The 27,873-nt window shown below is 37.3% G+C and overlaps 3 protein-coding genes across 4 annotated transcripts in view; all 3 read left to right on the top strand.

Moving 5' to 3' along the window:
• Cadps2 (calcium dependent secretion activator 2) overlaps positions 1–27,873 on the top strand; it is a 501,039-nt gene that overhangs the window by 157,025 nt on the left and 316,141 nt on the right. For both annotated transcript variants that reach the window (XM_076861895.2, XM_076861904.2), the window contains exon 3: positions 24,567–24,899. In XM_076861895.2, coding sequence (XP_076718010.2) covers positions 24,567–24,899 — 333 coding nt within the window. The remainder of the gene's footprint in view (positions 1–24,566; positions 24,900–27,873) is intronic.
• Rnf148 (ring finger protein 148) lies at positions 1,780–2,691 on the top strand. The gene has a single exon (XM_076861883.1). The coding sequence runs from the start codon at positions 1,780–1,782 to the stop codon at positions 2,689–2,691; it is 912 nt and encodes a 303-aa protein (XP_076717998.1).
• Positions 5,242–6,372, top strand: Rnf133 (ring finger protein 133). The gene has a single exon (XM_076861871.1). It carries the CDS (start codon positions 5,242–5,244, stop codon positions 6,370–6,372), a length of 1,131 nt encoding a protein of 376 aa, XP_076717986.1.

The raw sequence follows: 27,873 nt of genomic DNA, 5'->3' as shown, positions 1-27,873 counted from the left end.
CATTAGAAAAACATTATTTTTAAACCTTATCCCCAAAGGTTAAATTATCAATTTAACAAATAGCCCCTAAGATAATAGTGTTAAACTGTCTTAGTCTTTACTTTGTCACTGTTAACCAATCATCCAGGAATTCACACCCCATTTAAAAGTAGGAAAAGTCCACCCATATTGACAGCTCAGATTTGAACTGACTCATACCTAAATAAAATTGTAGGAATGGGGTAATTTTACCAATTTCCATTTTATTTTTAAGAGCATATATTAACTAAAATATTATGAACCAGGGAGTATAATAAATGGCTTTTGTCAAAATGACAAACTCTCCCAAAGTACCTATGTTTTAAAAATATTGGAGTCTATTTTGCACATGAGCAAATAGGGCCTTTCTTTTCCTATTTGGAAGCTTTTCAGCATACCTGGTACACAGATTTCCTCTAGGTATTAGATAAATACTTGAGCAACCTTTGGCAATTTATTGACTCTCTGAAACAGACTTCAGGTGAGGATTTAAAATAACTTAAATGCCTTTTGAAATATTTTTTTTTTTTATCTCCCAGGTTTAGAACCCTACAATGTGTTTTTCTTTACCAGGGGATAAAGTCCTCAGTTTAACATTTACGACTCTAAGCTCTTAGCCATTGCCTTTCCTTCCTTATCTCTCCTCTCTTGCCGTGTTCCTTCCTGTCATGGGGTTTTAAAGCTACCTGAAATCTTCTTTCCCACTTGTTGCATTGGTAAATCCAATTCATCTTGCAAGTCTCATTTTCAAGAGCCATGCTCTGATCCCTAATATAAGTTTGGCCCTCTTTCCATGTATTCTTTCTCTTGATACTCAATGCTTTGCATTTAGAGCCCTTCCCATACTTTGCAGTTATATGTGTATGTTGATTAGTTTCAGTTCTGACCTCAGTAGATAATAAAGGCCACAAGGGTATGATCATGTCTGTTTTCTTCTCCAGTATTTACCTAGCACATACTCAGAAACTGCTTCAGTGAATAAAGTTGAATTGGCAAGATGCGATTGTATCAGGCAAACAATATATATTTGTACCCCATTCTTTTTATGTTGAATGTTTAGGCCTGGTGCAGGCTTTTTATGTTGGCAATGGGAATGATTTTCTCCTACTTCCCACAGAATGGCAGGTCAAGTGGCATGGAGACCATATATGAGAACTGGTGCCTGATTAGGCATGTGTGCTAATATGTGAATGATATTTATTTTTGCCTTACAGAAAGAAAAATAATACAAAGTAGTTAGGTACTTTTTCATTCTACTCATACATAGGAAAAACTCAAAGTGTTTTTTTAAAAAAACAAATAGCCCTTAGATATTTATTACTTTCTAGTTTACTCACATTGGTGTGTATGTGTGTGTGTGTTTGTGTGTGTGTATCTAGGATCTATATGTGTGTGTATATATCTTGACTCATTGCTTAGCAGCTTTCTGGCCAATAGGAGTTGAGTATGCAGTGCTCTAATATAAACCCCTGGATTGGCTAACTGTCTCTGATGTCATAATTTCCCCATTAAGAAGTCATAATTTTCTTGAAATCACATTGTACTAATAACACCTCTTGTTATGTTGTTACATTATAAGAAAGATAATCTACCAGAAATAAAAATGCTGGAAGGAGCAAGATATCTCTGTTCCTCACAGACCTTTTCCATTTGTGTGCTTTAGTAATCTACTGCCAACACTTGAAGCTAGCTTCTTTACTTTCTTTTACAACTGATGTTATTTTGTTTTCTGCGTTTGTCAGTTAGTAGGCAAATGGAGGAATGAGCTCAGTTAGAATTACTCCTTCAACTCATAGGTCTGTTTCATCTCGACTGTGGAGGCTTAGCATCTTTCTACTACTTAGCCTTCCTGACTCAAAAGGAAAAGCAATATGGACAGCTCATCTGAACATAACATTTCAGGTGGGAAATCAGATTATATCAGAACTAGGAGAGAGTGGAGTGTTTGGGAATCATTCTCCTCTGGAAAGGGTGTCTGGTGTAGTGGTACTTCCTGAAGGATGGAATCAGAATGCTTGTAATCCATTGACCAACTTCAGCAGGCCAGAACAGGCAGACTCTTGGCTGGCCCTCATTGAACGGGGAGGCTGTACTTTTACACATAAAATCAACGTGGCAGCAGAAAAGGGAGCAAATGGGGTGATCATCTATAACTATCCAGGTACGGGCAACAAAGTGTTTCCTATGTCTCACCAGGGAACAGAAAACATAGTTGCAGTGATGATAGGCAATCTAAAAGGCATGGAACTTTTGCACTTGATTCAGAAAGGAGTCTATGTGACCATCATCATTGAAGTGGGGAGAATGCACATGCCATGGCTAAGCCACTATGTCATGTCTCTGTTTACCTTCCTGGCAGCCACAATTGCCTACCTTTTCTTGTACTGTGCCTGGAGACCTAGAGTACCCAATTCTTCCACCACAAGACGAAGACAGATAAAGGCTGATGTGAAGAAAGCTATTGGTCAGCTTCAACTTCGAGTGCTCAAGGAAGGGGATAAGGAGCTAGATCCAAATGAGGACAACTGCGTTGTTTGTTTTGACATATACAAACCTCAAGATGTAGTACGTATTTTAACTTGCAAGCATTTTTTCCATAAGACATGCATTGACCCCTGGCTTTTAGCCCATAGGACATGCCCCATGTGCAAATGTGACATTCTGAAAACTTAGAAACCTAGAGCATCTTCTGAAGATATAGCCAGATCTTTTCAAACATTATGATTAGATGGATTCTCTTACTGCACTTTATTTATAGAGAAAATTTCAACTTCATCTTCTCTTCTCAAATACTAAAGAGGGTGAAATTCATGTGTTTTAAAAATAAAACTCCATATCATGCCCACCTATTTGAACTGTTGTCTTTCTAATCAGTTCTAATTGGTATACATTTTTGCCCTTATCCAAATAAGGACATTAGTATATGTTGAAAACAATATTAACCTTTATTTTCAAATCACTGTGACATTGGTGCAATGGGGAATTAGCTCTACCATTTTGTAGTTTCCCTTTCAAAAGTCAATTTTTTGTGTGTTTTGATTCTATATTTTGTTTCATTTTAGTCTGTAATAATTTATAATCTCTGCTTAGTAAACTACATTAGAGGATTAGATCTTGTTTTAATTTGCCATGGTTAATTAAGTTTATTAATACTTAGGAAACGTGGTTTCCAAAGCTACTGACTGTGTGGGTAATATATTCAAAATGATTATTTTAGATGATAGTACTTTGAGTTACGTAACTAAAAGTTTTAAATTGTTACAAGCCCCATTTAGTGAAGCATTGCAAAAATTCACCTCTGTTTGCTGGAGCTCTTTGAATCCTAGCATAGTCAATCATCTATGGTAGTAGATTGCCTTATGAAAGTATCTCTTGTGGGTGCTTGTTCTTCTCTAAATGATAGTAAATCTCTCTCTGAGTATTTTGTTCACAGAGAAAAGCCAAAATTTTGTTCCATTGTCTTTCCATATTGTATCTTTTGCCTCATTTTGCCTCTTCCTCTTTTCTAATCACGTGAGCATCTATGCGACAATGTGAAGTTGGAAGATTGGGTTTTGTTTTTGTGAAAATCTGTTTGGATCATGTGCTAAACCTTTGATGTCTGACTTAGATGACGTTTTGTGAGTCTACACAAGATCTGGACATGACACTGTGCCACACTTTTGTTTTTTTTTTTAAGGGATTTGTGTGGAAACTAAATCAGATTAATGGCCTCAGAGAAAGTGACCTCTGTGAACTGAAGATTTCCCATCAGTGATATTTCCTGTTTATGCCACCTGTTGTCAGGCCCATAGAGCCCTGTGCTCTTCTTTCCTGCCTCAAGTTACCATGTTGTTGACTCATATTTCACAAGAAGCTATAACACTCTCAGCCCTGGTGAAGCCTGACTATCTACAGGCCAGAAACATTTATCTTCAAGGTAAAAATCCTTGGGTCTGGTTTCCTAGCTGCTGAAAAAGAACCACCAAGGTACACCACTCCCAAAAATGTGTGTTGGAAGGAACTTGGCTGCTGGAGTTTGTCAATTTGCATGTCATTGCTTAGTTTTAAAGTCATATTGTGTCCACTGATATGCGAATGGAAAAAAGGTAGGCAGAACTAACAGTGGATGTGGGGTCTTCCACCAGAGAGATTTGTTCAGTTTGACCAAATGTTGTGTTAAAATCATCTATTCACAATTTTTAAGGATTGCTGCTTTCAATAGCTAAATGAGGACCTTGAAGTTTTTTTTTAAACTAATAGCTACATTTAAGAAATGAATTGTGCTAAACTAATATAGTTATACGTAAGCTTTTTACTTACATCTTTTCTCCTCATCCCCTAAAATAGGGTTAGATTAGTAGCAGGGTCTACAAAGAAATGAACTTGCCTAGATATTAGCCTTTTCTGTGTTTACTCCTATAATTTGTACATATAGTTGATGTGTGAGAAAGTGAGGCAGAAGTGGATTGAGCAGGATACCCTACTTTTAAAAATCAAAAAAGGACAAAACCAACAAACTTCTGAGAAAGCTTGTATTAAACAAAGTTAGTACAGTGATTTACATGATTAATAAATAATTAACACTGACCAAATTCACATTTGTAAAGCTAGAGTTGCCAGGCTCACCATTTTCACCCCTCCCTTAGTCACAGTTCTAATTTGTAATTATAATTCATTAAAATAAAAAAAAAAATGTCACTCTGTTGGACATATTTTCTTCACTTGGATGGAAAAATTTTAACTGTACAGTATTTCATGTTTTTAAAGAGCATAGGTTGCATTAACTTTGTATCTGTTTTTTCAGTCCAATTTGCTACCTGTAACCATTATTTGTAGCTCAGTGATTGAATCCATCTTATAACAACATAGAAACTGTCCATAACAACATTGGAAATGTATAAGCCAATAAAGTCACAGAATGCTCTAAGCTCTTATCCAATTGGCTGCTTGGTCTTTTATGTCATAATCACATCATGCAACAGTAAGCAGTATCTAAAGTTACAGTGGTGAGACTGGGATTTTTTTTTTTCAATCTAAAGTTTTTCTCTTTCTCTCTCTAATAAAACATCTGAAACTCAAGACATCTTTAAGAATTTCTTACAAAACCATGCTGGGAGACGGTGGGTCTTGTTTTCACCCAGAAGATTTTATTTTCTTCCTTGTTTTAAATTGATTGTCAACAGATGTGCAAGCCACATCTTTCTGTTGGGTTGGTTCTTAAGTCATTAGGCGAAGAGAGAGATGACTCTCCTCAAGATTGGCCCTTGGCACAACAACACTGCATCTTCCTGGCTTGTGAAATTCAGTTTTTTTTGGCTGTTTAGTCAGAACTGCTGTGGAGCAAGTGCAGTGTGGACCGCTTTTATGAACATATCATTTCATGTTGGGAATCGCGTGTTGTCAGAGTTGGGGGAGACTGGAGTATTTGGAAGAAGTTCCGCTTTGAAGAGAGTGACAGGAGTTATAGTGCCACCAGAGGGAAAAACTCAAAATGCATGTAATCCCAATACCAGTTTTAGCAGATCACAGAACTCGGAGCCGTGGCTCGCACTCATTGAACGGGGCGGTTGTACCTTCACACAGAAAATTAAGGTGGCAACTGAGAAGGGAGCCAGTGGAGTGATCATCTATAACTTTCCGGGAACTGGCAATCAGGTTTTCCCCATGTCTCATCAGGCATTTGAAGACACCATTGTAGTGATGATTGGTAACTTAAAAGGCACAGAAATTTTGCATTTAATTCAGAAGGGATTTCATGTTACAGCCATGGTTGCGGTGGGGAGAAAACACATCATCTGGATGAATCACTACTTCGTCTCCTTTATGATCGTCACAACCGCGACTTTAGCATATTTCATCTTTTATCACATAAGAAGACTTTGGGTAGCAAGGATTCAGCACAGGAGATGGCAGCGATTAACAACAGACCTCAAGAAAGCTTTTGGCCAACTCCAACTTAGGGTATTAAAAGAGGGGGATGAGGAATTAAATCCAAATGGAGATAGCTGTGTAGTTTGTTTTGAACCCTATAAGCCTAATGATACGATTCGCATTCTGACTTGTAAACACTTTTTCCACAAGAATTGCATTGACCCCTGGATTCTAGCCCATGGCACGTGCCCCATGTGCAAATGTGACATTCTTAAAGCTTTGGGGATTCATGTGGATATTGAAGATGGAACAGAATCTTTGCAAGTTCTAATGTCAAACGAAATACCAGAAACCCTGTCACCTAGGGACGAGGAGACAAATCATGAGCCTCCTCCTGCAAGAACATCAGAAAAAGTGACCCATGTGGAGGAGTACCCTGCTTCTCCAAATAATGCCAGCCAGCCTAATTTAGTACTAGAAACGGTACATCCCTCACCTTGACAGCATGACCTTTGAGGAAGTGGATTAAACCTGTTTGTCAAATCAGGTGCTAATACTGACAAGCAGTTTGTCTGTTTGAAGTGTGGTTTTTGTGTCCTTTTCTGTTACTTGGGTAATTTTCTACAATCTTTGTCAAGCCTCACAGGAAGGAAAAAAAAAAGAAAAAAAAAAGCTTACCAGGATTTTTAGATTTAATTTTTGACCTTGGCTAAATGTAACTTATTCCTGTGAGTGTGTGTGTGTGTGTGTGTGTGTGTGTGTGTGTGTGTGTGTATTTTTTTTTCTATGTGTACATGAATGTTAAAAATCAAGGACTATTTTGTTTTCTTTGAAATATTTTTTGTGTATATTCTTGACTTTATTTTGGTAAGAAAATTATTAATATAGTTATATGTTCCCACAGGAATCATCAATTAAGTTTGGAAAACAAACTTTATATTTCTAGGAAGAGTAAAAATTATCTTTGCAAAATACTTATAGTATAGTATATTACTTTTGGTGTGCTGGTCTTTTACATTTTTGGCACAGAAATTTTCCTGTACAAAATTTTATTACTTGATCAACAGTTTTGTTCAAGCAATTCAATTTTATGTAATCTGCATAGTAAGGACAATTTTTAAAATGAAATACTAGTACTTTTTAACTGAACAACAAATATTCCAGTACCTGGTATTACTTGCCATAATTGCTACATGACCTCAATGCATAGGAAGAGTGAAAAGATATAGAATTCATATGTTCCTTAGTCTTGTCTTCCCTGTCCTGTGTTCCACCATTCCACCCCCTCCTCAACTTTTTTTTTTTTTTTTTGCCATTAAATGTTTTTAAAATGCCATGTTATTTTGGAGATAAGTTGCACAATGTAGACATGCTTATTTTGACATCTTGTGATCATATTAGTTTTGTTCACTGTATTCCCAATATCTATCACTGTGGTTGGCACTCAAGTATTTTTTAATTATTGAGTGAAAAAATGAATAAGGATAAATGTTTTTCATAATGTATCATGTGTTAATCTGTTAAACTGGGCAATTTATCCAAATAAGACAGCATAATGGAAAATTAATGCTTAAAATTTTCATCAAAAATTACCATGACAAAATATTATAATAGTCCAGAATTCATTATCACAGTTTAGCATGATTTGCATAGCAGGTCAGCATAATTTTAATGAGAAGCTTTGAAGTCTCTCAGGCTAACACTGGGGACTGAATTATTGGACAGTTTTAGAGTGAGAATCTAGTGAAGAGGAATTTTGTGGATCACTTCATGTTAATAATCCTGGACTTCAGAGACAGGCAAAAGGGAAGTAGTTGGTTTCAACTGCAGCCCCAAGGGAGACCATGTAAAAGGATGGTGAAGCATGTATCTAAGGCCATCAAGAGTCAGAACTTAGTGAGACCTGGACAGATGATGAGGTGGGGTTGATGTCTTGCTTGGTACACAGAATTTTTATACCTACCCTGGAAAGGTTTTACCATGTTAATCCCAAGAGCTACTCTTTGAGAGAACTACATAGCACTAAGGCTCCTGATGATGTAGCAGGACCACTCTTTTGAGTGCCATTTTGAATTAATTCTTCCTTGAGTGGCCAAGTCTACATTGAAGAGAGAAGACCCTGAGGGCCCTATGAGAGCCACCTCTGGGAGGATCAGCTCCTAAACCAGGATAAGTGTCATTTTTAGACTGACCATCATAGATGTGTCTGCCACTAGAGGCAGGTAATTGATAGAGGTGGCTCCAGTGACTTCCTCTGGTTGCCCAGAGATTTATGGGAGCTGTGGAAAAAATGTGCATGCAGTCTCCAAACCTAGAGTTCTAGGATTGTCATAGCCACTAGCAAGTTTGTGTGGGGTTCTTATTCTGTGATAACTTAGCACCTGAGGAATTTGTTTTTCCCCTCTGAGTGCCATTGTGTTCTCTTTCCATTCCTCCTCAGCACCCCTATTGATTTCTCCTTTCCTCTGTATCACTGTCAAACTTAAACTCAACTTACCCCCTTGTGTAAGAATTTACCACATATTCACTTATTTATAAGATGCCTGTTAATGTAAACATTGAATGTTTAACACAGTTTGCTTGTCTTGATTTGAGAAGTTTCAATGAATGTTAATTAAAGGGAACCTATTGGAGGTGGGAAAGGGAGGGTCAAGTCAGTGAATTTGGGAACTGTATTCCTGAGAACCTCCTATATACCAAGTGATGGACTATAGGCTCTTTGTAGCTGTTTCTTATATGTCAGAACAAAACAGCAGTTTTAATCCTTGTCTTCAGGATGTTGTAAACAGATCAATAAACTACTTTTTGCTCTGGGTTTAATAATCAGGACCTGGAAATAGCTCTGCCATGTCAAATGTTAGATATTATTCATTGTGGTAGATTTTTACCTATTCTGAGGGTGTGTCATCTAGTGATACAAATATAATTTGCTGTAATGACATGGGACTGTAATGTGAATTATTTTGCCACCAATAATGAGTTTCCCTGGCACTTTCTCCTTAGTGCTATGTAGTTTTTGCAATCTCTGGAAATGAAAGGTTGATGCTTTGTCCCCTGATCAGTAGGAGGTTGATGCTCCTTATAAAAATTAAACTTTTGTTTTCATCATCACTAGACTAAATTAGGTTTAATTTTTTATTAAAGAAATTGTCTAGGGTACTTTATGTGACCAAGTGATGCTGTGGATGAAATTATGTATTTTGCCTATTGATTACTTATTATTATAAGACAGCAGTGATAATGTCCTTGTTTCTTGCTTCAGAGTTGGTATAATGTAATTTTCCTGTGGAAAAAATATTGATCAAGTATTACTTGCATTGCTGTGAGCCCTTCAAATAATTTCTATGAGCCAAGGATCTGGCTTCTCTGCTGGGATTTAGGCTTAGTGTATGTATAAAATGGTCTCTCCTCCTGACTTAGTAGGTTTTGAAACAGCAAACAGGAATCAAATGTAGGGGAAAGATAAGAGTTTGGGAAAGTGTTGAAGCCAAAAGAGTAAGTCTCCACCTGTGGATACCATGAGTCAGGTCACTTTAATGGTACTTCTGTCCTCCCATAGTACAGTTTGCCAGAACCATCTCTTGTTGCATTTTAAAAATGAGTCAGTTTATTTGGTTTTGTATTTACTGAATTTTCCTGTAATGTTTTTGGTGATGAAAAAATTAAAGATTATAAGTTACAACATTTACCAGCACATGAATTATCTTAAAATACATCCCTGGTTTTCTATAAAGCAAGAACATTAATAGGGGAGGGGGAAGGTGGTAATATAGAGGTGATCTGATCCCCTCACAAGTGTCAGAGTTTTCCCCCCAAAATCTGACCACCCAATCCTCATCTTTTCATAGCTACATCACAGCTTATCATACAGCTATTCACATTATGTGTGGTTAACATCTCCATGGTGCTTTCTCTTGATAATTTTAGGTGCTGTCATGAGTATTCATCAACGTTGTCAATGAACAGGGTCACTCTGATTTCAAAATTTCTCTCCACTTATAATTTTCATCTCCAATTCACCAACATATTATTGTCCATTTTAGTCAGATTTTGTATTGCATGTCATTAAGGAAGGGCCCAGCAAAGGAAACTGCTTGGCTTTTGGTGCCATAAAGTAAAGAGAGAAGGGATAAAGACCCACAAAAGGGATGCATACTTTCAGGTCATGCTCCCATCTCCCCTAGCCTTGCCCCTCCCGCCTACACCCCCCAGTCAGTCCTTTCAAAGTAAGATGAACTGATGAGCTCACAGCTCTCGCAGTCTAATCACTTTACCTCTAAACATTTCTGCATTAACACGGGAACTTTTGGGGGAGAGGACACCTCATATCCAGAACATAACACTGCCACACATTAGGTTCTGTCATCTTTGAAAACTTGCCAACTTAGAGCACATTTCTCAGAAGTTCCTCTTTAAATTTGCTTGATCCTCACCTCTACTACATCTTTAGGCTTGTTCTTGGCTCTCATTCCAAGCAGTTTCCCTTAACCATTCATCTTTTCTGAGCTCTTTTCTTCCTCAGCTTCCCTAGAGAACCAATTGCAAGATGTTTATCAAGTGACACTGAATTTTTTGCCTCTAGAACTGTTTCTACAGGATCCTTTTGCCTCCTCTTAACCATTTCTACAGTTTGCTTTCAATAATTGCATTCCCGATCAGCCACTTAATTATTATGTGGGACCTATTTATGAGATGATTACAACGTGATGTTTTATTCTGTTTAAAAATTCTGTCTTATTGTCTTAATTCCTCTTCGTATTTCCCATAGAGCACTACTTCTAAGCTACATATTAGAATCATTCGGAGACCTCTGGGCTGGGACCCAGTCATCAATGTTTATAAAGTTGTCCAGGTGTTCCAGTAAGCATACAAGATTGAGAATCACTGCCAGAGATCTCTTGAAAAAAGCCTTTTCTCTAGTCAAGTCGTGCAATTTTACCCTGTTTCCTTTAGTATGACTTTTTTTCCTGTTACTTAAAGTGGTTATCTAGAAATCAAAATACCAAAAGTAGAAAGAGCTAAATTTTGTGGAGTAAAGTAAAGGCACATGGAAGTATGAACAAATAGATTTCAGCCGGAAAAACAGGACTATTTAAGGAAATAGCATTTGAAGTGAGATGACTGCTGGGTTTGGAAGAAGGTCATTCTAGTAGAGGTAGCAACATAAATGACAGTGTTTTATAAAGAAGCTTTGAGTGTCCTGTGCAGTTTTGGTTTAGGAACTTGAAAAGAAGGAAAGGAAACTCAAGAGACTGTTGGAATAATTGATGAGGTGAAAATACAAACTAAGGCATTCGTAGACAAATCAGATAGATGACCAACAAGTTAATATGGTCCTTGATTATTTCATTGGCTGATATGAATTTTGTACTTTATTGTTTTGATGACTAGGGCAACACCAGTTTTGAAGCTTCTCTATACCCATAGCTTTATCTTCCCTTCATCTCCAGTTTAGCATCACATCATGGACATAGAAGAAGAGACAATGGGTCAGGAAGAGTTGAGGAAGAACAAAAAGTTGAGGATGATCCCTTAGTTTCTGGTTTGGGCCAGTAGATGATAATGATATTACTTGGTAAACAATTGAAGCAAGTTTGGGGTAAAAAAAAAAAAAAGTCTGTGTATGCCAAATTTGAGAAAATCATAGAATTTCTGTGTGGTGTTCAATAAATAGCTGAAAATATACACCTGTACAAATCAAATAAGTGTAAAATTGTTGCCAACATGACAAGAACTAAATTGTGATTTACAAACAAGAAAACCTCATTTACCAATTTCATTTATAGTAATGTTGATTTTACTTTCATGCAGATTCTTATATTATTATTTTTGACCCCTAAACTTGATAATATCCCAATTTGCAATGCTCATATGACTTTTTTTCTCTCAGAGATGTTTAGTAGATGGCTGATGTTAGCAATTTTGATAGGGATGGTATGAGTTGTAATAATAAGGATAGTTATAATATTCTAGGATGCACTTACTTACATGCTTAACAGGTAGAAACTAATTCAGTAATAGCAGTTACTCTGAGACAGGCAATGGTAGCCTTCCCATTCTTTTGACAAAGAACTAAGCCTCTCTGGAGAAGTTGAGTAAGTTGTCCCTATTAAACAAACAGCCAGTATATGAAAGAATCTGTCCTTGAACTTAGTGTGGTTTCGTAGCTTATTGTCTTCAACCACTAAAGTACAGTTAGCTTGATATACACAGTTTTTAGGTAAGGAGAAAGCATTGAGATGAGTCTATAGTTTTGATTGCTTGAAAGATTGGCCCATGGAAGAAACACCCCAGCTAACGACATTGGAAGTATAAGCCATGGGGTGGTTAAACTTTGTGAGGTCTCAACAGAATTAGGGAAAATAAAGCAGTATGGGCGTGTGAGGGTGAAGTGATGTGCCAGGAGCATCCAAGTCAGGGAGAAGTAAACACTGATCCAGAGACTTGGCAACTTTTGTGTAAAAAGTGGTCATTTACTCAGGGAAGTTTTGATGTAGGCTGCCTGTCTCCTGAAATTTAAAAAGTATAAAAATATAGTTTCTTTATTGATAGCAGTTCTTTTTGAAAGTTCTTGCATAAAAATCAATTGCCTCTTGAAGAACGTATGTATTTGACATCAAATGGCCTGCATTTATTTCCTGGCCCCAGAGCAAAGCATCTCAGAGCAGTAGCTAGCACAGTAGCATTACTTGGAAACTTTCCTTAACTCACTCTATACCAGCAGAGAAAGAATCTTGGGGGGCCTGGAAATCTGTTCCAGCAAGTACTTCACCTGATTCTAATGTCCATTCAAGTTTAAGATTCTCATATCAGAGAGTCAGTTCAACAGCTGAGAAGTTATTGTTACTGCTTGGATCTTAAATGCCTTCCAGAGCTTCATGTGTACAACACATGAAGCTTGTCCCCAGCTGACAGTGCTGTTGGGAGATGGCAGAACGTGTATAGGAAGCAGGGCAGAATGGAGGGAAGCTGGGTCAAGGATGAGGACTCTTGCAGGGGATTTCAGGAACCTGGCCCCTTTTCCTTTCACTTTGCTTCCTGGCCACCATGAGGTGAACAGCCTCCTACACCCTGTGTTCCCCACCATGATGTTCATTTTTGCTGCAGGCACAAAGTAGTGGGCCTAATTGACCATGGACTGAAATCTCTGGAACCATGAGCCAAACTAAATCTTTCCTTATAAGTTGATTGTCTCAGGTATTTTATTTACAGGGGTGGAAAGCTGACTAGAAGATGAACATACCATAACTGTGGGCAAAAGATGAAATTCAGAAGGGAAACATGTAAATTCCTAAGTGGCCCATAAAACAAGTCTCATAATTATTGGAGGGAGACTCAGTTTACCTTCCTTGAAAATGTAGCTGAAAATAAGTGCAAGAGGTGTTATTGGGCTGTCAGTGGGCCCCTGATGATGTGTTCTGTCTACCGTGGCATTGGTAGCAGCATTGCTTCTATACATAGGGTTATTTTTCTTTTTGATTATGAAATCTCATGCAAATAGCAGATTCATTGATTCATTCAGTGAATACTTATTACCCTGAGAATATAGTGGTGAACCATACAAAACTCCTTGCCCTGATGGAGCTTAGTTTTTAAGTGGGATAAAAATATAACATATGTATTATGTTAGATAATTGTTAGTGCCAAGTAGAAAAACAAAGCAGAGAATAGAAGAGTTGAAGATTTAAGTTGAAAAGGTGTCACCAAGAAGTTAAATGTTTGAACAAAGACATGAAAGAAATGAATGATCCCATACAAAGTGAAGCATGTGGTAATGCGAGCCACCAGGATGGTAGGGAGCTCTTGTCATCTGAGTAATATCTGAGCCATATTTAGCCAGGAAGGCAGAGGACAGTGTTTAGTTTCCATTAAACACTTGAAGAATAGCCATGGGACAAATTTAGATTTTCTTTGTTATTACAGGAGTTAGAACTAGGCGAGAGAATGACAGCTACTGGGAGACCGTTGCCACCTGAAAACAAAGAACTTTTCAGAAGTTATTCCTGCCCGTGGACAGCCTATTCAGAGTGTGGAGTTTCTCTTCCTTAAAGGAGCTTGATAATTATTTGGATGTCATTTCAGTGGAGGAGGTGGTAAGGGAATTTGAGCTGTGGGAGGGTGATGGGATTTATATCTGAGAAGTCCCTCACCATCCTGAAAATTAGATTCTGGGATTTATAAACAATAACATTATTATTCCATGCATAGTTGCCATCTGGTGGCAAAATAAATAACTACAAGATAAAATCCATTCAACAAATATTCATCCAGAGGACTATATGCCAGGGAAATTAAATCACAAGTTTTGGGATCATTTTTCTTTAACTTAACAGAATGTTTGCTTTTAAGATTTATATACTTTCCAGAAATTTTCTTTTTTCATTCATTTCTCAGCTAAAGATCTTGGGTTATCAAGAGTAAATAACATGTCATCCTCAAGATTCATGTTTTATAAACCTAGGATTTGAGAGGGTAGTAACTCATTCTCTGGTGTCCTGGCAACACTGTGGAAAATATGATTTGGTTTTCAGAAATGTCTTCTCCCCCAAAACTTCTTGGTCAACATTGGTACATTACCTGTTTTTTAAAGAAAAGTTTCTTGAGACATTGAATCAGCTGCAAAAACACTGGTATTGATTGATTTCCAATCCATTATGAGGTGTTTATAAGATACAAATCATGTGTTTGACTTGCTCTGAAATGTATAGCAAAAATACGTGAGAGGGGAGACCCATTTTGTTTGTTGTCTTAATAAAATCATTTTAAAGCATTTCCATGGCTCCCAAAGTAACATGCTAAAATTATTTTCTAGACCATTACAGTGAAGGGAGAAACCCAACCACTTTTCTTCACAAAAATGGAAGGCAGCTCAGCCTAGGAACTTTTAGGCTTTTCATCACACCATGATGTATTAAATGAAATCTGAGGAGAGTAAGGGATGACTTGAGAGAGATGGTGCCTTCTCTCACCTCTATCTACATAGGGGTGCTTTTCTTTAGAGATTCTCATTTAGCTTGCCATTGCTCCCCTTTTTAGCTAAACACTGGTGTTTCCTTATTGCACAATGTCACATGTTATAGAAGCCCAGGAAAGCATCCAGTGGTCTACTTCTCTTGTCATATTTGTATTTATAATGAGTTTCTTGGTTAAGAACTTCCTTTTTAGTCTCTGTGGTTACAAGCTTAAGGAGAATTTACCATTGGTTTAAGGAGATTTAAGCTGATCAGAGAGTCCCAAAACAACTACAAAGGAAAAACCAAGGGATCTACTATAAAATGGTATCAAAAGAAAAAGTGTGTGGAACAACTTTACAATATTGATAAGACAATGGGAATATAGTGTAATTTATTTTTCCAAAAAGAAATGTGTTATACTTTTCAAATCACATTTCTGTTCACTTGGGTGTGGACTCAGTTCCTATGATAATTCAAGAAGACTTTGGCAGTTTGGGCCTTTAGATGTAATCTAAGAGCCTTGGATTTAAAATGAGGATTTAACTAATTTGGATTAGTTCTAAGGAAGGGTCTTTTGAGATAAGCTATTTCCTAGGTTTTAGATAAAGGTCTGGATATATATCTTACCTAATTTTTTTAAGCAAAACATATTATTTTGTGTGAGTTTTAAGTGTGATTTCTTCACATTTGATAAGGGTTGGTTAAATCAGTGGTTCCCAAAACTTTGGAATTCACAGATCAGTAAAAATAAGCCAGGCAAAACCTTTTTCTTTTTTATCTTACTTTGTTCCAGCAAGAAAAATCATTAACTATTATGACAACAAAAACCCTAAAATTCACTTTTAATAACAGTATAACAAAGAAGTGACTCATTGCATCCAGAGTTGCAACTCTTAGGATATTAAATAAATTTAGCTTTATTAAAATATATTTTAATCCTTGTATTTATTTTTTTATTTTAATCCATGGAAATCCCATTTCACTCTTGTCAAACACCAACTTTGGGTTCAATAACTCTTCAAAATCCATTACTGAAGCTAGAATTAAAGGCAAGCAGTTAGTATTAATAGGTGATCTGGGTCAGATCCAGAGAATGAAGACCAATTTGGGTCTGGGAAGTTGGAGACCACTGCTGAGAAATTGAAATGTTGATGTCTTCAGAGCCCTTCCTCCACCCTTATCAAGATAACTTGCCCCTGCTCCAACCTGTTGCTAAGGTAACCTGACCCAGGAATTGTCCCTCCCTACCTGGAGTTGTAAAAGTTGTTAATGTGTTCTGGGCCCCCTTCCTGCCTGGATCACTCCATTTGCGCACCCCCCCCCCCCATTGACTTCTCACGTTTTGGCCATCCCACCTAGTATCTCCTGGGCAGAGAGCAGGAGAACACAGGAAGCTGAGCACATATAAAAATGGCAGAATGCTCTAACTTGTTGGGCTACCAGGATACCAGCTATGGCTCCCTTCTCCCTCCTGGGAGAAGTCTGTATTGCCCCTTCTTAAATAAACCCTGCTTTATATGCATGCCTCTGCTTGCTTTTTTGGTGTTATACTTCAACATGTGAGGAAGTAGGACTTGTCACTGATAACTGGCGGTATCATTACCACTACCAGGTTCTAATGATTTCATTTAAAATTTGAAATCTAATGCTTCAGACACTACTGAGGCTTACAAGGTGCAGCTCAGTTCACAGTTGAGGCAGAAGGGAATACAAAGCAGGTGCATCTAATACTTCGGAGAGGACACGGAATGCCAGGATAGTTCAGAATAAAGGAAGAGCATAAAGCAGTGGGCTGCTTTGCCAAGAAAGTGGAGAATGACAGGAGCATATTCTTTCTCCCAATCTGCACCATCCATTCCTTTCCTACCCTCCTCAGCTCAGCTGTTTCCTGAACCATAAATTCAAAAATCCACAAGTAAAGAGTGGACCTCTTCAGTGAGACTAGTCTTAATCTTGACTCTTTCATGCTGTGACTGTGACCATAGCCCTGTGTCTTTTCTTCTCTGTTTTTGGCTTTACTTAATAAATAAATAAAAATAAACAACAACAAAACCCTTCTAGTATCTGCTTTATATGGTTTGAGGATAAATTCCTTTGCCATACATATGAAGGCCCTAGGATGAATTTTATCAGTTTTCAAAATGTAGATTTTATCATTTTATCTTTTATCCCTGACATAAATGTTTTGATGGTATTCTGTGTTCTTGTGCTGAAGACCAGAGGCCTTTCTTTCTAGGCCTTACTAAGCCCATTCCTCTCTCTAGCTTCCTTTCATACCACTGAGCCCTTGGAACTATCACTCCAACCCAAAGAACTTTCAGGCCCACTTAGACTGGCTGTGTCCTTTCATTCACTCTTGCATGGTCTCTTCTCATATCTAAGATAATTCAGTCTTTAGATCTCTATTCACCAGCTCAGGTAAGACTCTTTGACCTCTACAACTAGCATCAAAACCTTATTATGAACTCTTCTCAGTAATATTTATCAATCCACAAGTATGTTCGCTTATGTGACCACTTATTTACACCATTATAAATAAGCTATGGGAAAACAGCAAGACTATGTTATTTTGCATAACAGTATATTCCCAGCACTGATCACATTTTGCCCAGCCCTTAGTTTGTCTTGATAAATATTTGTTGAACAACTGGACAAGGTGGAAAGGAACATATGGAAAGTTTTGTGTTCTAAGCAAGCAAACCTCTTTCTTGGAACAGGAAATACATTGTGGGGAGCAATGGAAGACAAGGTTCAGAAGGTAGGTTGGGGAGACTTGGATGCGTGAACAGATTGGCAAAACTAAGCACCAACAGAGAATCCACCAACTGGCTTTTGGTATTCAAAGTGACCTGATAAAAAATATGGGTGTTGGCACACCGGAACACTAAAAATTATTTGATTTCTAGTGAGACTAAACTTACCACCACAATAAAACTTAATTAGTTGATAATACGTGAAAAATAGTTTTTTTTTTTTTTAAAAAAAAAAACACACCTGTATCATCATGTCTCCAAGGACAGTGCAGATTATGGAAATTATGGGACAGTATTTTATTTGGCATTATTAGGGAGAAGGCATCTCTTGTAAGTGGGCTCTTGTATTTTCTCAACATTTTCCTGGCTGAACACATGCTGGCAGCCTTCCCAGAAACCATCTCATAGATAACCACAATGATTTGGCAAGCAGATAATGTTCTTCTTGTCGTTATAAAATCCTTTTGAATCAAAGAAGTGATGCTTGATTCAGATCAACATAACATGTGAACAATAAGTGCCTCTGTGGAAAACATAGTTGAAGTCTTATTTGGACAGCTGAGCAGATTTAACCCTTTGCAGATACAGTTTCTTGTTATGGTCATCAATTTTCAGTTTTGTTATTAGTTCACCATGACTTTGTCAGTACATTCATTTATCTTCTTGGTATACAAGCTGAGCAGATGAATGGGTGGCAGGTGGTGCTCCAAGAGAAGGCCACACATGAGTTAAAATTCATTGGAGAAATGTAACCTATATAGTATGTTTCAGTTTTCTGGTTAGGTTCCTTATCCTCACACTGAATTGATTCTGTGTTCAGTAACATTTTCACAAGAAGGTCACTGATTGATGATTCCATAGGTGTTGGCCATCACCCACCTGAACATCTGAATACCAGAGGTGAATACATGGTGGGGTGTAAGTAGAAGAAATAAGTAAAGAGGTGGTGTTGGATTTCCAAGGCCAAAATTTATCTCTAAAGCTCTGTTACCTTGAATCAGTCACATATCTCTTCAGTTTAAACCGGATAATCTGTAACTATCATAAGACTATGATAACTAAGAAAGCACACTATGATTGTATGACTTAAAGGTGGTATGTATGAGTCCTTCTAGGGAGATGGCATATTTTTCCATCAGTGAGTGTAATGATATACTTGGTTCCTTGGCTGCTGCTAAATCAATATGGTACCTTCCAGGTCTACCAGACAGAATTTCATAAAGGATCCTGGGGTTCAGGGCAGAACACTGGTATATGGCCACCCCAGGACTGAAGACCAGTCTGGGACCAAGCTCTATGTATAGCCATGCTTTCTCTTCCTATAACTTGGTAACTGTTGTGAAAGGATACAGGATTAATATATTTGATATTTAGTGAAACTAAACCATCTTTGTTATATAATCTCATAACTGATACTACCTGAAAAATTCAAAAGAAAATATGAGGGACTGGGGTTGTGGCTCAGTGGTAGGGTGCTCATCTAGCATGTGGGAGGCTCTGGGTTTGATCCTCAGCACCATATGAAAATAAATAAATAAAATAAAAGTATTGTGTCCAACTACAACTAAAATATAAATTAAAAAAAATAAAGACAATAATAATCTGTGCGAACAGCACAGATTATGGGAATTATTAGACAATATAATATTTATTAGAGAATATACATTTTATATTCCTTACAAAACTGGTGTCACTCTTTCCTTGTGACATCCCTCCCAGTGCTTCTTTTCCTTTGAGATGTCTTTTTAACTCCCATGCAAATGGACAGGCTCTGTCTGTATTTATACTGCTTTCTTGTAAGTGTATTATAGAAAATGGATAAGACTTACTGGGTCATTGATTACATAATTTATTCCAGTACATTCCCATTGCCTCTGGCATCAGATGATGTTCCTGTACCTACCATCCCCCCTTGGGTAGGTCCACCAGTTGGTCTAACAGTTACTTCTCACCGTTTCCCATTGTAGCCCTGCCTTCTCAGCTGGTATTCAGTGTCTCCTCCTGCCGCAGTCTCTGGCTGGGCACAAATCACGAGTCTCCACACAGCTTGTAGATTCAAACAGCAATTCTTTATTCCCGAACTCACACCAGCCGTCTACAAACACGTTCTGGGGAAATCCACGTTCTCTGCCCAAATCCACACTCTCCCCAAATCCACTATTCTGCCCAAATCCACACTCTGCCCAAATCCACTCCACATGGGCTTCTGTCTCCCAAAATATACTGTCTGACCCTAAGCACTCAAGAGGAACTCAGCAGCAGGATATGCCCTATTCTAAAGGGGGAACACCCTAATCTCCTATTATGCTAAACTGCCCTATTCAAAAGGGGGAACACCCTAATCTCCTATTATGCTAAACCGCCCTATTCTAAAGGGGGAACACCCTAAACACGGATCCTGTCCTGGTCCTTGAGCAAGGTCACCTTTCAGAAGTCCTTCCACTAGACAGCATGGGAGTAAGCTGGCAAGGAATTTGTCATACCTACTTGGCTGATGGCTCCCAGCATCCTCCTCTCAAAACTAGGTTCCCTTCTCTCTATAATATCATGCATTATGATTCCTTTCTTCTGCAGTAGTGTTCTCTCTCCCACTGGCATGGACAAGGTCTGAATTTATACTTCCTTCTTCTATAAGTACATAATAGTAAATTGGTAAGCCTTACTGGTTTATTATTTAAATTATGTAAGGACATAGATAGAGGAATTGAACCATTAGTTTAGACACTCAAACCATTCATTTGCTGCCCATTCAAGAGATATTTCAAGAGTGCTTGGCCTGGTGCATAGATGATACACAGTGTAGTTAATGAAATGTTTTCTTGGCTTTATAGAATTTCCTGTGTAATGAGTGAAAAAGAAAACAATTTTTTTACTTAAATATCATTCTTACAAAATGCAAAGTAAATGGAAAAGAAAAGTTTCTGTGATCACATGCAACACAGGATCTGGATTACCCAGTGACTAGGGAAGAAATCTGTGAGGAGGGTCTCCTGGGTGGAATTCTGTTCATTGGCTCTGAATGAGGCACTGGATTCAATAGCAAAGAAAATAAAGTGCTCTGCTGGTGCTTACCTTCTGTTTTGGGCAGATATACATAAATATTGGTGCTATGTGCTAAAATATAAAAGCAAGATAAGGCTCTAAGGATGATATAGTTAGGTGATGGTGACATGGGCAATGTGGAGTTCCTGATGGGCCAGTGGAACTGGAGCTCAGGGATGCAGCAAGAGAGATAGTTTGGGACATTTTTGGAGTAGGGCCTCAGAGACTTGGTGATGATTTTGTTGGAAAACCAGTGGACTAAAATAACCAGATTTTTACTAAAAATGTTAATTTGATGATGCCAGTGAAGGGAAAAAAATGGAAAGTGATGTTAGGATTTGGGTGACTGCCAGAAAAACTTGTAGCGAAGATGCAGCAAAGAGTCTGTTGCCCTCATTCAATTCAGTTCTAGTGAGGGACATAAAGAATTCTTATGGGATATAAAGAGGTGAAGAAGGATTTGTGAAGAACTTAGGGGTTAGAATGAGTAAGGTATAGTGATAAGTTGCATGTTGGTCAAGAATGGCTTCCCAAACTGATCAGGCACTTCACAGAAGAAAAACAAATGGCCAACAAACATATGAAAAAAATTTTCAATATCTCCAGCAATTGGAAAAATGCAAATTAAAACCACACTGAGATTTCATCATACTCCAATATGATTACAGGTGTGCACCACCACACTCATCCCTTTGTGTGGGTTTCTATTACTGCACTTATCCTATTTTATTTTCTGGCTAAGTCTGTCTCCTTCAGGATAAACAAGTGTGAGCTGTTTGTGGACAGGGACTTCACTCATTCATTTTTGTACCCTTGACACTTAGCAGAATCCCTGGCATGTTGTTACCACTGAGCAACACACTTGTAATAAGACTGAGTTAATATAGTCTTAGGTGTACTTTTGTAAGGAAAATCAAGTTCATTGGTGTCCTTGTTTCAAAATTATAGTTTGGTTACTTGGTAGCATCTAGCTTAGACTATGTTAGGCAAAAATGAGAAAAATAAAATGCCTATAAACTTAAGATTATTAGAAACAAAGTTTTTCTGTAGTCAGTCTTAAGATATTTATAGTATACTTTAAAGATAGTCTTATTGGTCTTGCTTTATATGCATTACTAAATTTCTAAAAGTTGATTATTTCAGCATCAAATATTTCCTCATTAAAACAATATTGCATAAAGCACCTCAGCATTTTTTAATCAGGAGACAAACCACACAATAACTGAACAGGAAAAGTTTACCATATAAACAATGGGAAAAAGCAGAAAAAACAGGAAAAGCTGACATAGGAGCATAGCACCCGAAAAAGAAACCTAGGTGAGGGTGCCACTTGCATTTCCATACCCATTCTCAGGGCTAGAATCCAGACCTCACTGAAGATGGTGTGTCTTTCAGCATGGCAGAAGATTCCCTTGAAATGCTGTACTGTTGGGACTCAGGCAGCTTAGGTTTCTAGGATTCTGGAGAGAATTTTTACTCTGGGAGGTGTGCACTTCAGAGCTCAATGGGGCATGGTACCTGGGATTCCACCCTCGGGGGCCCAGTAAACAGCTGCCCAGGGATTAGTTCAACCTACTTCAGTTAAAATAGAACCAAGAAGAAGAGCACATTCTTCCAATGTGCTTTCCCTAGCACCCACTATTGAGATGGTACTAGTTGGCACAGGCACAGCAATGGGAAAGTGGATTTGGAGCTGATAAAGAGCAGATTGGCAAGTGGCACAGCTCACCTCTTTGATTGCTAGGCTTCCATATGTTCAACTTGAGTACCAGCTACAGCAAAAGTTACATATTCATATATACTTAGGTATATAATTTATTGAGTATATACAATTATTTTAAATTTAAAAATGTATTTTGGCTGTCACTGCCCAATAAGACTAGTAGTATTAGAGGAAGATGAGAAGGGAGGCAGAGATACCCCTATGAATTCCAAAGTAGTTAATGTCATTCTTAGATAAAACTTATTGTTGACTATCTTAATTTCATTTTCCTTCATATAAAAGTATTAAAAGCACTAGTCTTCTATCACTTAAGAATTGTTTTGTCTCATAGACAAAAAATAAGACAGGCTTTCCAACAATCAGTCATTCAGCCAGAGTGGGTAAAGAGGTGTATCATACATATCTGTCAAATGTGGAATTTATTATGGCTGCAGTAAATAAGTCAACCAAAATAGATAAGTGCCAGGAATCTTCTTTCCATTGAGTGAGGAGAGGAAACAAGGAGAATGACCTTTAAAGGGAAGAACTCAAGTGCTGGGGGAAGGTTTGTGGTCGGGTGGTGGAGTGTGGAAGACTGTGTGACAAGTGAGTCCTTCTTGACTGTGGAACACTTGTGCTGCTTGCTCACACACAGACAGGCATGGTGGGGTGGTGCAGGTGATGTAGTTATAGCCTGAGACTACTTCAGTGTTACAAGTCCATTCTTAGGGTAAAATTAACATGGATTTTTTTTTTCTGTAAACTTAGTAACTACAGATAACTTGTGGAGGCTCTTGTAACAGTCTTATAGGCTCTTCTGGAAGGATCTTTTCTCATTGTAGAAAGATGAAAGCAGGAGTAAAGTTAGTATCATGTGACCCATATAGGATTCTTAGGAATATAAATGACAAAATAAGCATTTAATGAAACTGTACTACTACTTAGATTCCTGACTTAGAAGAAAAGAGAGATTTAAGGCCTGGTCTTGTGTCTCTTCCAACATATCAAAATATGTTGATCAAAATAATATCAAAATAATCAAAACCTTATTATTGATTATTATCTGTTTTTTTCCTACCTGTTTAATGAGTGTCAGTCTCTCTCTCTCTCTCTCTCTCTCTCTCTCTCTCATCCATTGTATTTGTTTAATTTGTTAGCTGGTATTAAGAACTACCAATTTCTTAACTGGTATTAGTGGACAGTTAGAAGTACTGTAAAGGTTTTTGTTTTTCTAGCATCTATCCTGCCTGGTTAAGTATGAGAAGTTGGGGAAAAGAGTTAATGAAATCTGAGACTGGGGCAAATGTTCCTAATCTCTTGGTTGTGGAGCAATTTAAATTAGCAATTATGTAAGGTGGTCATTGACTTAGATACTAGATTTATATAATATTGTCCTTCAAATCCTCCCTCAAATGATAGGTGACCCTCTTGTGCAGAAGAATTTGCCAGAAATCTCAAATATAGGTAGATAAATTGGGTTCATATCTCCAGCTACTTTCTTTTTTTGGGGGGTGGGGGGTGGTTCTAGGAAATAAACTCAGGAACACTTAACCTCTGAGCTAAATCCCCAGCCTTATTTTATATTTTATTTAGAGACAGGGTTGCTTAGTGCCTCACTCTTTATGAGGCTGGTTTTGAACTCACAATCCTCCTGTCTCAACCTCCCGAGCCGCTGGGATTACAGGTGTGTGCCACCATGCCCAGCCTCCAGTTACTTTCTTAATCATAGTGTTGTTCTTATTGTTTAGTAAAAATGAATTCATTTCTCCCTGCTTTGGAGGATGGGGAGTTCAAGATCAAAACACAGGCAGATTCTGTATCTGGTTAGGGCTCCCTTCCTGATTTGCAATCAGAATCTTCCAGCTGTGTTCTCACATGCCAGAAGGGATTGGGGAACTCTCTGGGATCTCTTTACAAGAGTGCTGATTGCATGCATGAGTTCTCCACCATGTAGGATTCTGTTGCAGACATTCCTATGACATTCTGGTGGTGGACACATAGGTAAGATGGGATTGTCTCATAGTTGTCTCAGCACTCTATCTTGCCTCTCTTAAGCATTCCAACATTTGAGAGAATTTTGGGGTCTCCATTTTATAATGAGTTACTATATATTATAAAACACATTGAATAGTTATAGACTAGTGTCTACCCTAGCTGGATTGTTGAAAGCAAGTGGCATTGGTGTGCATGGAAGCTTAGCAGTGTGCATGCCTCATTAAAAATGGATTTGGTTTTGTTTTTCAGGTTTTTCTAAAGAGTGACCGAGTGGCCAGAATGGTTCAGAGTGGAGGGTGTTCTGCTAATGACTTCAGAGAGGTGTTTAAGAAAAACATAGAAAAACGTGTGCGCAGTTTACCAGAAATAGACGGTTTGAGCAAAGAGACAGTGCTGAGCTCCTGGATAGCCAAATATGATGCCATCTACAGGGGAGAAGAGGACTCCTGCAAACAGCCAAACCGAATGACCCTCAGCACCGTGTCTGAACTTATTCTGAGCAAAGAACAACTCTATGAAATGTTCCAGCAGATTCTAGGTATTAAAAAGCTAGAACACCAGCTTCTTTATAATGCTTGTCAGGTATGTGCATTATGGTATTTCCCATTGCCTCTTACTCAAGAGGATGAATGTTGAGTGTTTACAGCCTATGGAGATGTTCTGCACTTTATGTAGCCATTTTGCTTGAAAAGTAGAATGAAATTGAATTTCAACAAATCAAATAGTGGTATTTTAAAAACAGTATTTAATGGAGAAAAACATCAGTGTCTTTATCCAGTGAATGATTATTCCCTTTGCCCTATTTTATAACATTAGATTTATGCCTATTGGGTATATGTGGCAAACCCTGAATAGTAAAGTGAGAATCATCTGTTGCCTGAAGAACCTTGGCAGTTCATAATAAGTAGGTTTACCTCAGAGAAAAATATTTTTTATGAAGATACAATGCTCGACTTCTGATTTTTATGAAAGTAATTGAAATTTCATTTTTTAAACACAGCCAGATACAAATGAATTGAGGATGATTGTTCAACTATGTAATTTAAAGAGATGACAGAGTTAATAATATATTTTCTCTTAAGTTGTTATTCTAGTCATGCATTTGAAAAAATTGAATAAAACCTCATGTTCTGCATTTTTCATTTTTAGATCCTATGATTTGTCTAATAATGCACCCCTCCTCTATTTGAATTTTGTTTGCTTATTTTGGATATTTAAATCATTTACTTTGCCTTAATATGTAATTTAAATTGACAAAATTCTATCATTTTAAAATTCATTTGTTCATTAAGAGTTACACTTCTATAATGTACATACATGTTTATTTTTAATCTTGTATAGATCTATCTGCATTCTGTCCATACCCCTTACTTTGCATTCCTAATTTGTGGATAATTTCAGATGACTAAATTAACAGAGTTAATTAGTAGTAAATCAGGGTAGCTCAACCCTGGGAACAATTTATGCACTCACCATATTGTTTTCACTATGTCATTAAGTCTGGTGGGGCTTGGTAATAGTTGAGCATGACTGTAAAGCTAACCTCCTCTATTTTAAAGGATAAATACAACTAGGACTTTGCATTTTTTGGCTCACTTGTACATTTTAATGTTGATAAAGGTAATATCAAAAAATTCAAATTCAGACATTCAGTAGATATTTATTGATAATGTATTCAAGTTAAATACCTCATTAGGTATTAGGGAAAACAAGCTGAACAAAATTTGTTCTCCCTACTCCAAAGTCTAATAGAGTACCCAGGCCTCTAAATGAATCACTATACATTAGAACTTATATTGGCTGTTATACAGTTATAACATATATCCCTGTGTACCTTTGGGTATATGTTTAATAACTAAAAATGCTTTTAATTAATCCTTTGACTTCTTTAAAGATCCCTGCTGCAACCAAGGTCTGCCCTACCTAATATCTGTTTTCTGTGGTTTACAACTAACAATACTTCAAATTCAAATCACCACTTGCAGTTGTGGGTTTGTTTGCTTGTTTCCTTTCAGTTCCATTAGTGTTTACCTCACTTATTGATACTCTGCTAGATACAGACATTTGTATTAGGATTCTTTGAGCTTCTTGTAGAGTTGACTCCTTTATCAGGATATAATATTCCTCTTTATCCTTGACAATCTTTCCTCTAAAGTCTACTATGTCTTTAACTAGTGGAACTAAATCATCTTTCTTTTGATTTGGGTTTGCATGATGTTACTTTTAAATTGCATTTCTATTTTTAAAGTGGGGTTCTTGTAGATAGTATAGGATAGTGTCTCCAGTGTTTTGTTTTATTTTTTGTTCACTCTGATGTTTTTTGAACTTTAATGGGTATGATCAGACCATTCATATTTAAAGTAATTTTGTATGCAATTAGATTAAGTCCTCCAATCTTTATTGCCTCTTCCCTACAGTTGCTCTTTGTTCTCTTTTTCTTTTTATCTGTCTTCTCTGATTTTGAGTGAATATTTTCTGTGATTTCATTTTATATCTTCTTTTGGTGCCTCACTTGGGCTTTTTTGTTTTTTTAATTCAGTTTACAATGCACATTTTTAAACAATCTAAGTCCACTTTCAAATAGCACTAGCAGGCTTTATATGTAGTATAGCTCTCTCATACCCCCAAGTGTTAATTTCAGTTATAGTAAGCTATAATCACCCAATACATTATGAATATTGTTGTTTAAGTAGTTGTCTTTTAGATCAATTAAGACTAAGGAAACAAAAGATTCTCTTTCTTCAGTCATTCCTTCTCTGATACTTTTTTTTTCTTTATGTAGATACAATTTTTTAACCTATGTCATTTCCCTTATATATGCATTACTTTTTAAAAATATTTCTGTGAGGGCTGGATTACTGGGGATGTATTCCTTCAGTTGTTATTTATCAGAAAAAGTCCTTTTTCTCCTTCACATTTGAGGATAATTTCACTGGTTATAGAAATATTTGTTAGCTTTTCTTTCTTTTTCAACATGCTGAAAATCTTAGTACATTCTCTTCTTGTTTGCATGGATTCTGAGGAGTTGTCTAGGGGTAGTGTTCAACCTTGAACCTCTATAGTAGAGGTGCTCCCCCACTCCACCCTGTGCTTTCCTTCAAGATTTTTACCTTCCTTAGCTTTCTGAAGTTTGAATGTTGTGGGGTTTTGTTGTTGTTGTTGGGTTTTGTTTTGTTTTAATTTGGTCTTAGTTGGACTTTTATGAGCTCCTATATCTATATATTAATATGTATAATCAATTTTGGAAACTTCTCTGCTACTATATCCAGTATTCCTTCTGTCCCACCTTCTCTTTTCTTCATAGTGTTCTAATTATGTTTGGATTACCACCTTTAGTATTGCCCTACAGTCCTGAGTTCTGGGATGTGTGATTATGGTTCATTCATTCACTCCTTGCTTCCTTCTTTCTCTCATTCTAATTGTATCTCAGATTGGGAAGTTTCTTTTGACCTTTCTTCAAGTACACTGATTCTCTGATCAGCACATCAGATCTACTGATGACATCATCAAAGACATTATTAATTTGTTAGAATGTTGTCCCCCCCCCCCAGTATTT

Source organism: Callospermophilus lateralis, chromosome 1 (genome assembly GCF_048772815.1).
Source record: "Callospermophilus lateralis isolate mCalLat2 chromosome 1, mCalLat2.hap1, whole genome shotgun sequence".
NCBI classification, from domain to species: domain Eukaryota; kingdom Metazoa; phylum Chordata; class Mammalia; order Rodentia; family Sciuridae; genus Callospermophilus; species Callospermophilus lateralis.
This window is presented reverse-complemented; position numbering and strand designations above follow the sequence as displayed.

Excerpts from the sequence above, each read along its gene's own strand:
- Rnf148 (XM_076861883.1), top strand. The coding sequence starts at position 1,780 with ATGAGCTCAGTTAGAATTACTCCTTCAACTCATAGGTCTGTTTCATCT.
- Rnf133 (XM_076861871.1), top strand. The coding sequence starts at position 5,242 with ATGACTCTCCTCAAGATTGGCCCTTGGCACAACAACACTGCATCTTCC.